Source organism: Trichomycterus rosablanca, chromosome 17 (genome assembly GCF_030014385.1).
Source record: "Trichomycterus rosablanca isolate fTriRos1 chromosome 17, fTriRos1.hap1, whole genome shotgun sequence".
NCBI classification, from domain to species: domain Eukaryota; kingdom Metazoa; phylum Chordata; class Actinopteri; order Siluriformes; family Trichomycteridae; genus Trichomycterus; species Trichomycterus rosablanca.
Genome location: NC_086004.1, coordinates 30,246,552 through 30,259,286, shown reverse-complemented (window position 1 = coordinate 30,259,286; position 12,735 = coordinate 30,246,552). Strand labels below are relative to the sequence as shown.

The 12,735-nt window shown below is 43.6% G+C and overlaps 1 protein-coding gene across 1 annotated transcript in view; it reads left to right on the top strand.

The window, feature by feature from the left end:
• The first annotated feature begins 433 nt into the window (after nucleotides 1-433).
• The window catches only part of il16 (interleukin 16), a 34,374-nt gene continuing 22,072 nt past the window's right edge, over nucleotides 434-12,735 (top strand). Inside the window, exons 1-7 of the mRNA XM_063012916.1 lie at nucleotides 434-630; nucleotides 5,157-5,506; nucleotides 8,103-8,233; nucleotides 8,440-8,563; nucleotides 10,085-10,186; nucleotides 12,032-12,131; nucleotides 12,507-12,655. Of these exons, the coding sequence (XP_062868986.1) occupies nucleotides 615-630; nucleotides 5,157-5,506; nucleotides 8,103-8,233; nucleotides 8,440-8,563; nucleotides 10,085-10,186; nucleotides 12,032-12,131; nucleotides 12,507-12,655 (972 nt within the window). The 5' untranslated portion in view covers nucleotides 434-614. The remainder of the gene's footprint in view (nucleotides 631-5,156; nucleotides 5,507-8,102; nucleotides 8,234-8,439; nucleotides 8,564-10,084; nucleotides 10,187-12,031; nucleotides 12,132-12,506; nucleotides 12,656-12,735) is intronic.

Sequence of the window (12,735 nt, the reverse complement as noted above, 5' to 3'; positions counted from 1 at the left end):
AATCAGCATCAGTTTTAAGGCGAGTTAAAGGTTCTGTTTCAATGTGGGATGTCCTGAAAACAGTGGAATTTGTGAGCACGTGTGCAGTATGTGGATTGGCAGACGACACACGGAGACGATTCAGTGTGTGTGTGTTGGGGAGGAAAGACTGAAGTAGTTTATAGTGAAGTAGGTGAGGTCACCAGCCACGAGGGAAACAGTGTGTGTGTGTGTGTGTGTGTTGGTGGCGACCTCTCTGTAAGAAGGCTCTTGTGTTCGGTGAGGGTGGGTAGGGGGGTAGGAGGGTAGCTGGTTGTACCCAATCTGAGCTCAGTGAGAGCGAGAGGGGAGAACGTTCCTCACAGTGCACCTTTCATCACCTCGATGTGAAGAAACACGAGTCTGCTCTGGATGGAGAAGCAGCTCCAGCGCCTTCAGCCACCAGGACCTTCCACCAATTTCCTTCTACTAGTTTCTTCCACCAGTTTCCTTCTACCAGTTTCCTTCCACCAGTTTCTTCCACCAGAAGCTTCCACCAGTTTCCTTCCACCAGGAGTTTTCACTAGTTTCCTTCCATCAGGACCCAGCACCAGGACCTTCCACCAGTTTCCACCTGGATGCTTCCATAAGAGCAGATGATGATCAGAATTGGTGAGTGTTCGTCTTCCTCTCAGTGAGGAAATATTCTCTGTGATCTGTATAAAAGCAGGCGTTACTCTGAGTTTGGACCTTCTGTAGGTTCCTGCTGGTTGTGTACTGGTTTGTGATGGTAATTGATGGGATTTTACTCTCCATTAAGGTCGATCTCATAGTCTAAAGCCGAGTTTTTTGGACAGCAATACTGGTTCAACCTGGGCTCAATCCCAGCCTCTGGTTCCTGTCTGTGAGAAGTTACACATGTTCTCCATGGTTCTGGGTTCCTGTTGGTGTTTCTGATTGGTGCAGCGCTTCCCAGGGTTTGTAAAAATGAATGAATGGATGAATGAATGAACATCAGCAATATGTGTGTGTGTGTGTGTGTGTGTGTGTGTGTGTGACGTCCAGACTGTTATGTTTATCCTAATGAGATCAGACGGAGACGAATCCATTCACTGGCGCGTACAGGCGTGCACATCTCACATCGCATTAGCGAGCGCATTACTCACGCGTTCACTCTTCACGTAGCCGAGCGGAAAGTGCCCACTCAGTAAAAACGCTGTGGAACTTCACTGTGGAAACCCGGTGTAGAAACAACACAGAGTCACACCTTCTGTGCCAGTCAAATTGCCCATGCAACTCCTCTCCACCACCAAAGTACCTACATGAGCACGCAGACATCGCAACTGGACATCGGAGCGACTGAAGAAGATCATCCGTACTGACGAACCCTATTTTCTCTAAGATCATGAAGGCAACCAGGTACATGTGCATCGTTTACTGTGATGAACTGTTGGAAGATCCACCTCACAACGTACAGAAGATGAAGGAGCTGCTGGTAACGTCCTGGTACCAGATACCACAGGAGTTCTTCAGATGTCTTTTGGAATCCATGTCGGGTGGATGGTCCTAATTTTACGTTCTAAGAGAAACATCAGCTCTGAGGTTGGGCGAGAAGGATTCAAGCCAAAGGTGCTAAATGTGGTTTAAGTCAGGGCTCGCTTTACACATGGGGGCAGTCAAGCTGGGACTGAAAAAAGGGCGTGGCTCAAACACCTGAACTTAATTGATTTACTGATTGAGTGATTGATTACTTTACTGATCCCCGAAGAAAAACTGCAGCAATTCACAAACATCACACAAACACGCCCATGTAGTGCAAAATGAAACAAAATACTATCTATATCAAATAAACCAAAATACTATGTGCACTCTAAAGTTATTAACCTAATAATAGGAACAGATTTGCAATAGATCGACCCCCAATGTTTCCCAGTGGAACCGTACCTGCTGTGACCCTGACCAGGACAAACTGGTGGTTAAAAAACATCCAATAATAAAGAGACTCCTGCAATAACACAGAGTTTTATAATCGAGTCTGACATTAGGAAATGTGATCCACCCAGCTGGAGCAAGACTTCTGTCATAACGAACCCTCAGACGCTTCGCAGGAACTCAGATGTGGTGCCAGCGGGCAAAGAATCTGTCTTGTGCAAGCACGGTGGCACCGTCACATCCAATCATCTGAACCACGGAAAAGAAAATCTGCTCCAGGATAAACCCAGTGATCTGCTAACAAAGGAACCGGATCAGTTTAATATTTAATATATGTAAAATTAGTAACAATAACAGTGACGAATCACACGTGAGATGTTCTTTATTCCTCACAATATGCACTATATAGCCAAAAGTATTGGGACACCTGACCGTTTGCTTGTTAGACATCCCATTTCAAAAACCTCTGTGTGATCTTTTCAGCTGGAACTAAAGCCGCTCCTCTGAGAAGCTTCTCACAAGACTTTGAAGTATTTCTGTGTATGGGAATTTGTCCCCATTCAGTTAAAAGATGACAGCATTTGTATGGCTGGAGTTCCAGTTCATCCCAGAGCTGTTGAGTGGGGCTGAGGTCAGGACTTTGATCTCATTGAGCATTCCATTCCAAAACTATGATCCTGAATGTTTACCGTTGTGGAATTTGGCAGATTTTGTCTTTTTGTTCAAAGCAACTTACAATTTTGCCCAAATGGTTGATGGTTTGGTGGTTTCCAGAAGATTTTGGACTGGGAGTCTGGGAGAAGGGATGTCTGAGACTTCTATTTATCCCAAAGGTGTAGGTCAGGGCTCTGTTTAATTGCTTAGTTGTGGTACACCAGTCATGGAGCTTCTGAAGGGGCTTTAGTGGGTGGCACCGCCAAAGAGAAACAGTGGGTGCAGGTGGAAGCTCACTGACAGGGATCTGGTCGTCATGAGCTTCACAAAGCTGGACCCCCGAGCGACACCAAGATTCTGGACAGAGTCGTGTTTGGAGGAAGCAAAAGGATGTTTTTAAACCAAGTGACGAGGACCAGTTTGGTCCAAATACATGAGGTCATGAGGTACGTTTACTGAACAAGGTGCACCTTATGGAGCAAACCCTCTTTTCTCCTTGACAATAATAATGGCCACTAAGGCTTGACTCTCAAATCTGAGTCTTGGTGGTGCCGTCAGCCCGGCTGGGAGCTTTGGAGACACAGTTAGCGGAGACACCAGTGAGACCTAGTGTCTGTTTGGGTGCCAGACAGGAGCCGTGGAGTAATATGAAGCGAGAAGCGTTGTCGTTGTCTGCATGAATTCGCTGCCAGCTGGGGTTTGAACAAGCGACCAGTTGCTGATGCTTAAAAAGCACCAAGATTTATACCCTCATTACGAGTTCATTGACGTTTTAATAACCAAGAACACGTCATCCATTCTGAAAGCGTAAGAATCACATCATAACCCGTGTCAAGGGGGTCCCAAAATTATTCTGAACACTGGAGGGCCTGAGAGAAGAAAAGGTTGAGAAGTGCTAATTTAATACCTAGTTGGTGAGGTTTGTGGGTGATTCCCCCTATACACCCCCCACATATAACATATGTAGCTCCATTAGCGTATAAACCCCATATGGCTCTGTAAATGGACGTACTGAAAAGAGCATTTATTATTTATGAACCAGGGAGGATTTGACCTTCCATGAAAGATCCTTCCATGATCCAGGGTAAACAAAAACAAGAGCTCTGCCCATCACAGTGCCGTGATAGTAATTCATGGAAATTGCGCTGGAACTGGTTCATCAGTGCTGGGCTTCTGAATGGACGAACTCCTATCGTCCTATTTCTTCAAAAGGTGTGGGGTAGATGTTTCTTCATCATTTTGAGGTCCTGTTCTGTGAGCTTGTGTTGCTTCACAATTACGTGGTCCGTACGCGATATGGCTCTCTGTCAGACTCCATCTCTGGCAGATGAAAAGACGTGGCTGGGAGGAAATACTTTTACTTCCATCAATCATCCAAACAGTCTTGGAAAAGGTTTGAGAAGAAGAAGTGTCTCTAAAACATTTAGGGATTATTCAACACGTCTAGGGTTCCAAAAATTGATTCTGGATTCTTAAAAAGAAAGTGTCTGGGTTGTTAAAAACAGGTTCCTCAGGTCCACATCAAATCTTTGTCGTTCAAATCTACCCAAAGTCCACTGTGTTCTGAAAATGATCATGTTGTTCCAGTGTGTGCAGGCAGCCTCCACCTATTGAAAACATGCTGGTAGGTGGACTGGCTAATGCACTTGTAGGGAGAATGTAGAGTATTTATGTCAGCGTTGTGATTTTAATGATGTGCATGTGAAATGACTGCATTTCTTTGGAGCCTGGCCGTCTGGACTGGGAATCAAACTCAAACCCTTCTTGCTATGAGGCAACCCCTTCCAGATCACACCAGGCTAACATTAACTGTGGTTTTGATCCCTTCAGAATAAAACCAGCTGTACTAGTGGTGCACGGTAACCCCAATTCAGCCTGGTTGGTAGGGTGCTTTCAGAAGGGTTCTGAGGAAGTTGGTAAGGCGCAAATTAGGAGGACACCAAAGGATCTCAGTGGCTTCATCCATCAAGTTCAGTTCAAAGCATCATCAAGTAGTAAAAAGTGTTTGGCACGATCAACACCTTGCCAAGATCTTGCTGTCCATCGAGACAGATGACCGAGCCTGGAGGATATTGATCAAGGAACCTACCGAGAGGTCAATGGCAACTTTGCAGGACCTACAAGTCTGTGGTTGGTCTGTACATGTGACAGCAACCTCATGATCTTTACAGAAAGCTGGCATGTACAGAAGGATGGCAAAAGATGCCATGCCTAAAAAAGTGCCACATGGCATTAGGTTTTACGCTGAGATTAGACCTAGATTGATCTTCTTGGACTGATATCCAAGCGGCAACACGCAGGACACCACCGAAAAAACACCATACCACGTTATCAGCCAGGGGTGCACAAACTATATTCAAACACATGATCGTATCTCAACATCCTGCAGAATTATTTCACTCATTCATACTTCCAGCCGTCACAGTCATGAGACGCTGAGATGCTCCTCTGCTCTTCTGCAGGAGAAATGAAAAGTGCTTTTATCTCAGCCTCGGTGATTCCACAGAACACTCTCCATCTAGGAGGAACTGGATGCCTAACTGAATTTTCTAATTGCTCTCTCTCTCTCTCTCTCTCTTTGGTTTTCTCTCTCACTCTTGCTTTCGATGCAGAACGTCCCCCTCCATTAGCGCCCGGCTGGAGTGCGAGAGAGCCTCCCTCGGCAGCCATCATGCCTCTGAGAACCACTCCGACTCAGCAGAGGATAAATGCCAGGAGAGCCAGGAGGATGGAGAGGGACAGAGCCGGCCATCGCTCCAAAAAGATGGCCATCCTCTCACGGTCGCTGCTCATCTGCAGCTCCAGGAGCAGCGACGACGCCTCCAGTCCGGAGGAGAGGTACGGATATGAGAACGGGAACGACGGGTACCTGGGAGAACCTGAGGGTTCGGAGAATAATTCCAGCAGTCTGAAAAGTAACGAGGATCCCAAGAGGAACCTGAGAAGGTCCTTTTCCATCAAGGTAGGTCTGGTGGAACTTTAACCTGCAGGATGTTACAATACGATGCCTATAGAGTATCTCTGAGCATTCGGAGCTTCTTCAGGTGCTTTTTTACTTTTAAACACTTAAATAAAAAGTGATATTATGGCACAGCTTCAGAGTCTGGGTTCAATCCTCGGCTTTCCTCAATGCAAACTCAATTCTTTCCAACTGCAAAGAACATGCAAGTAGGTGGATTGGCTACTCTTTTTGAAGTATTTGATGCCCTATGATGATCTGGCACCCTGTTTGGTTGAATAAATGAATTGGAATGTCGGTTGAGAGCCAGGCCTTCTCATCCGAGCTCACAAATGCTTTTTGGCTGAATTAGCACAAATTCCCAAAGACACACTGCAAAATCTCGTACCGGGCTTGGGACTGGCGCTAAGAGTGCACTGACAAGTGTGCCTCCCAATGGCTTGGCTGTTTTGGTCGTCCCTCACTTGGACAGTAGTCAATCATGTCCACGCAGATGCCTGACCGACTGATAGCACCGCTGAGATTCGAACCCTGAATCCCCAGATCCCAGCAAAAGTGGTTTTACCATTTTACCGCCCCTGCTGCGCCACCCAAACGTCCCAAATCACATTCTATATAGTAAACAGAATGGCTGTGTTCTAATTTGTCACATATTCAGTACAGTATGATGTGGATTGGGATGCAGTTATGGACATTTGTCCAAGCTACTGGCTTTCCTGCATATTAAAAATATACTAAAATATAAAGTTTAATAGTAGATAAGATGTTTAAATGTATTTAAAAATTAAAACTTGTCGTCTCAGTTTGACGTTGAAGAGGTAAAATATAATTTCGGTGCTGAATCTGGTAGATCTGGATGAGAATTTATTTCTTTTTCTTTTGTTTATTTACTGATATGAAAGGAAGGAAGAAAGGAAGGAATTTCTGTCTCCAGTTGGCTGACGCGTGACATTAAGGATGTTTTTAAGACTGAGGGTCCAAACCTGGCGAACATTGTTGACGTCCATCGCTGTTGCAGAGGCGGGGATGCGACTCCCAGTCTTGCCCTCCCTCTCTAATAAAGAGTCGGCTGTGTATGTGGAGCGCCTGACCAGGCCGCTGGCACTGCTGAGACACGTCCTGAAATACCCAAATGATCCACACAAAGAGCTCCTGTTATGGTCCGTAGGAAGTCGAGAAATTGTGCAGCCCTCATAAGACATTTAAAGATGTCGTGAAGGCCAGAGGCCACCAGGGTCCCAAAGTCCAAAATCCTAGTCGCTCAGTGCCTCATAAAACGTCCACCTGATCTTTAAAAAACATTATAGAACCTGCAGTGACCAACAAATACAACGTTATGAGTCAGGACGACTTTACTTACGACACTTTTCCACTGATGAGGTCCTGGTGCCAGAGCCGGTTCCAAATCTGGGACCATTTCATGCTTATTTACCCTGAAAGACCTGAACGGTGCAGAAACGTTCCTTCCTCTGATGTTTCGTCAAAGCTTCCTGGTGTGTGTCGAAAGGTCCTGCTAACCAAAAAAAGCTTCTTGGGTTTGGAAACGTTTCAAAGTTTACATTTAAAAGGTTCCTGAGGTAAAAATTGGCCTTAAATGTTTGAATTTCCAAACAATCTGATTTCCTGAGAAGTAAAAACAAACTTAAAATCCACTATATGATCAGAAAGTATTTGGACACCTCTACTAATCATACCCATTTCTACAATGTGTTTGTCAATTATTATTTAAAATAATTTTTGTGCTTTAGGGCAGTTGTAGCGGTTAGGGTATTGGACTAGTAAGCAAAATGTCGCTGGTTCAAACCCCACTACTCTCAGGTTGCACTGTTTGGCCCTTAAACAAGGCCCTTAACCCTCTATTGCTTAGACTTTATACTGTAAGTCACTTTGGGTAAAAATGTCTGCTAAATGCTGAAAATGTAAATGTAATGCTTCCAACTCTGTGGCAACAGTTTGGGAAATGCCTTTTCATCTCCAGTAGAAACTGAGGTCTATATAGACTATAAAGACGTGATCTAACGCCATTAAACACCTTTGTGAAGAATTAGAACAGTGACTGTTTGCTAGGCGATCTTGCTTCACTTCAGCGCTTGTGATTGAGCACAGTTTCCCACAGACACAATCCAGAATCTCCTCAGTTCCAATCTTCACAGGACCAGTTCCAAATGAATGCCAATGGATTTCAAATGGAACTTCTGTTTTACAATGTCGTTATAATTAGGCGTCCACATACTTTTGACCATATAGTGTAAATCAAATGTTGCACTGGTAAGGTATGTTTTTCTTCTCTAGGTAGGAGTGTAATGACTAAACTACGTATTTATTCCAATACACGTGTTTTGCACATGCAAACGTTTGGTCAATCAGGAAATGTATATATTTTTAAAGCAGTTCTATTCAATGTAATCAAGCTGCAGCAAAAAACGGGGCCCCTCAGAGCCGTAAAGGTGTGAAAATTTCAGTATTACTTCTACACGATTTATGTTCTCATAAAGCGCGGCTGTAAAATCTGCATGTGCTACGGTCAGAACGAGCTCTCTGTATCACGGACTATAGTAGCACCCTTGTTTCAATGTTCTCCTGGTCTCTCCCGGGGCAGGAGAGCAGTTTCTGGAGAATGTGTGTCGCCACCGGGGAGGAGTGCGGCCCTCTCGGACCCCCGGTGTCTGATAACGACGTCGAGCCCGGCGACAATAAGGCCGCTGTCCATTACGGAGGCCAATTACACAGGTAATAAAAAAGCCGACTATAATTCGAGTGTGACTGTGGTGTGGGTTTTTTATTGTGTGAGTTTGTGGGGATACAGGGATTAATGGTTTGTGTAAATATATACACAAACACGTCTACACACACACACACACACACACATAAACATATGCACTCATAAACCCGCACAAGAGCACTAATGTACATTATGCGCCCTGTTCTCACTCTAGGGATACTTATATCCACTATGGCAAGCGGCTGGACCCATTTAATGGGCAGCTCATAAATGGCCACGCAAAAGTCCAGCACGACTGGGAACAATACTCAGGATTGAGACCTGATCCCAGGACAAAGGTAAGAGGCTGGATTTACCTATTGTTTATGTAAAATATAGTATTTTTCTTGATCTTCTGGTTAATGGACTCAGGGTTATGCCCACCTCAAATCTAAGACTACAAGTCAGAGTAATGACTACTTTAAATCCAAGGCCATGCATTGGGGTAATGACTACCAAAGATCTGAGGCCACACGTTGGGGTAATGCCCGCTTCACGTCTGAGGCAACAAATCAGGGTAATGCCTACCTTAAATCCAAGGCCACAATTCAGAGTCATGCCAACCTTAAATCCAAGGCCACAATTCAGGGTCATGCCAACCTTAAATCTAAGGTCGCATATTGGGGTAATGACCACCTGAAAACTGAGGCCACACATTGTAACAATGCCAAACTCAAATCCAAGGTCAGGCATTAGAGTAATGCCAAGCTCAAATCCACACATTGGGGAAATACCTATGTAAAATCTAAGGCCAAGGATCATTGTAATGCCTGATCCTTACGCTGGTTTCCAGAGTCAAATCTGTAAAGTAGTGCTAGTACCCAGATCCAAAAACTAAAACCAGTGCTCCATAGTACCAGGACTCAGATCTGTGCTCCAGTTGCTTTTTCACCAGACTGTGTTGGATTCACACAGAGAGCTTTAACACAAATGAGGAACACACTGTTTTCTTTGTATTTTTTGCTCCGTTGGCGAGACCACCCCACGCCGCAACCCCCAGAGAACCTTTCCCACTATTTAGATATCGCGGGATACAAACATTTTTGGATTCTGAATAGTAATCATACTGTACGTTTATATACCCTGCCAATCTGTGCAGCAGGGTGTAGCTGAGAGAAGTGCTGCAATAATAATGCTAGATGTCAGCCAAGAGCATTTGAAACATCAGAGCTGTAGCCAAATGCCAGAAAGGTCAGGTGCCTCCTTCAGACTATTACTCAAAAGGGCCTCTTCATTACCAAGCTAATTGCTAATGTGCAAGCAGTTTTCCCCAAACAAAACGTCTGTTGTCAGAGCATGAAGAAAAAAACAACTGGTTTCAAACAACATGCTGTTCACTCGAGCATGAAAGTGGATCAGATGGGTGAGATAAAAATGTGCACAAACATCAGCATTTACAATTCTGAATAAACGCTGTGCGTGAGGGGGAATTCGCTAACACGCTAACAAACAGATCTTTCATTCAAATGAGCTAAAACCGAATCGTACTGACCTCCAACCCTGATGTTTTTCGAGGCCGCATAACAGCGGGTCTGTTCCAGTCGGAGGGGACGAGGAACTGTTTTGGGTTATGTAACGCAGGATGGAAAGTGTCTCAGAGCGGCACTTCATGCAACTTTTTCCTCACTTTAATGTGGAAATGAGTGTTTGGAGCTGGTAGAAGTACGACACCAGCCAGGGATTACATTTTACAAACGACTTCCAGATCTCACTCTGGAAACCTGGTAAACACTGAAGCCCTGGAGATTAAATGCGACAGGTTTTTTATATATATATATATATCGTCATAAAAAAATTATCATCTTAACTGTTCCCTGAAGGTTTTCTCCTCATGTGAAAATGGCGGACCAGTGCCAAATGGCAAGATGGCTGGCACAATGGCCCAAAAGAAAGATGCCTCTGAGAACCATGCCAACGTGAAGGTAATAAACACCATCTCTGTTGTCTATAATAGTATAAATACAATTCAGCATACACTATATTGACAAAGGTATTGGGACACCTGACTATGCTTGTTAAATATCCCATTCCATTTCCCATCCCATTAATATGATTCACTCTGGTTGGACTTTGGAGTATGATTGTGGGAATACGTGCCCCATATTCAGTCAATTCAGGCAGTTAGGTCAGGCACTGGTTTTGGAAGAGAAGACCTGGCGTGCAATCCAAGTTGAGTTCATTCCAAAAGTAGTGAGATGGGTTGAGATCAGGACTCTTTGTAGAGCAACTAAAGCTTCTTAGCACACAACTAGTCAAACCACGTCGTTATAGACTTCACTTGGTGCATGCTAAATGAGAAAGTGGACTTCCCCAAAGTGTTGCCACCATGTCAAAAGCATATAATTTACCTTATGATCATTTTTTATACACTTGTTTGCAATGGATGTGGCAGAAACAACCAAACTGAATCATTAAGATGTGTTCACACACTTTTGGCCATACAGTGTATTACATTAATTATTATTAGTTTTATAGAATATTAGGACACAATGTTTAAGTAACTAAACAATAGAAATAAAAATGATTATGCATATGTACCTAATTGTTTTTATTTTCAGTAGTTCAATAGTTATATTCACAAATTTAGTAAATTCATTACTTTTCGTTTTCATATGAAGGGGTCCTTGTCCTTGGCTACAAAAAGTTTGTGAACCCCTGAGCTATACAATACAAGTCAGCAAGACAGAGAAATTAAAAGTTTTAATGTGTTGTTCACTGAGCACATTCACAAAACTAGTGTTTATTACACATCCTAGAGAAAGTTCTGACAGAAAATTGAACGTTTGTTTTTTTGTAAATGCTTCTATAACCGGTTTTGGACTCTGAAGAGATGTTTACTTACAGCTTCATGAATATTAATTCAGCGGCTTTACAGCAGGGTCTTAGTTCTGCCTAGCAACAGCATTCCATTGGTCACAGAGCGGTTTTCTACGCTGCTGATTGGCTGATGTGAGATACCTCAGACACAGCTTGTTCTTGCGATTTTATTATTAATACAAAACATATACTGTAGTATTTATATTTTAAACCTTAGTTACTGTACATAAGACACAAATAATATAAACACAAAGTTCAATATTTTAGTAGAAAGTTCATGTTAATTTCTAAATAACGTTGTGAAACAACTAGTTTCCTTTGCTGTTGCCTTTGTTCCCCAAATGCACTGAAGTCCATGTTTATCAAATTTAAGCCTAATAGAGTGGTCTGGTCAGCTGCAAACGTTTATTAAGTGTTTTATTGTGATCCTAAAACGTTTACACAACGTTTTCTGCCACACAAGCTAGCAGAAAAAAATAAAATGGCAAAACTCAATACCGAATCGCAAACTGCCCATGTTAGCACCATCACCTGGAGCTTTGTTTGTTTGTTTGTTTGTTTGTTTTATTAGGATTTTAACGTAATGTTTTACACTCTTTGGTTACATTAATGACAGAAACGGTAGTTACAAGATTCATCAGTTTATCAATTTAGTGTCTCCAATTTACCTCAATTGCACGTCTTTGGACTGTGGGAGGAAACCGGAGCACCCGGAGGAAACCCACGCAGTCACTGGGAGGACAGGCAAACTCCACACAGAAAGGACCCGGACCGCTCCACCTGGGGATCGAACCCAGGACCTTCTTGCTGTGAGGCGACAGTGCCGCCCCCAGGAGCTTTGTAAATTGGATTTCCGTGGTTGAGTATTGTGTGTGTGTGTGTGTGTGTGTGTGTGTGTGTGTGTGTGTGTGTGTGTGTGTGTGTGTGTGTGTGTGTGTGTGTGTATAAAGATGCCCATCATAGAGGTATCAGAGATCAACAACAAAGCCTGTGAGGCAGAGGAAAATTCTGAAGAGATGGCCTGCAAGAGGAATCGCTCCAACTCTACGAGTAAGCTTCACACACACGAACATGGGTCCTGTAGACCAAGGTTTGGTTTTGTGTATGGGGAGTCTTGTCTCCATGTGGGTTTTCCCTAATGCAACATGCAAAAGGTGGATTGGCTGGTTCAAATTGCTCCTAGGTGTGTGAATGTGACCACTCTAAACAGGTTAGTAAGTGGCTAATTTGCATGAATAAGCATACACATATACACTGCTGACTGCTCATTCACTCATGATTAGCAGGCAGTATTTTCTCCAATAACATTTCATATTAATCCCAATCATTTTGAAATAGGACATCCTACAAGCTCATATTCCACTGTCCACATACTATTGGTCGTAATTATTCTCTAACTATATTTTCATGCTCTCTGACTTTCAGGTGTTCACCCATACTGGATTGGAGATTTGGACTCCATCATGATGAAGACACCAGACCTTTTTCCCTGCCACGTTCACTCCACAACTGGCTTTTATGGAAACAGGAAGTCTCTCTCCCAGCAGCTGGAGTTTCCACACACTGTCCCACAGGTATGATGATGAGATGATGTAGAGTAGCTTCATGCAGACGTCGGAATCTTAACCAGGATAAAGTGCTTAGAGAAGATGAA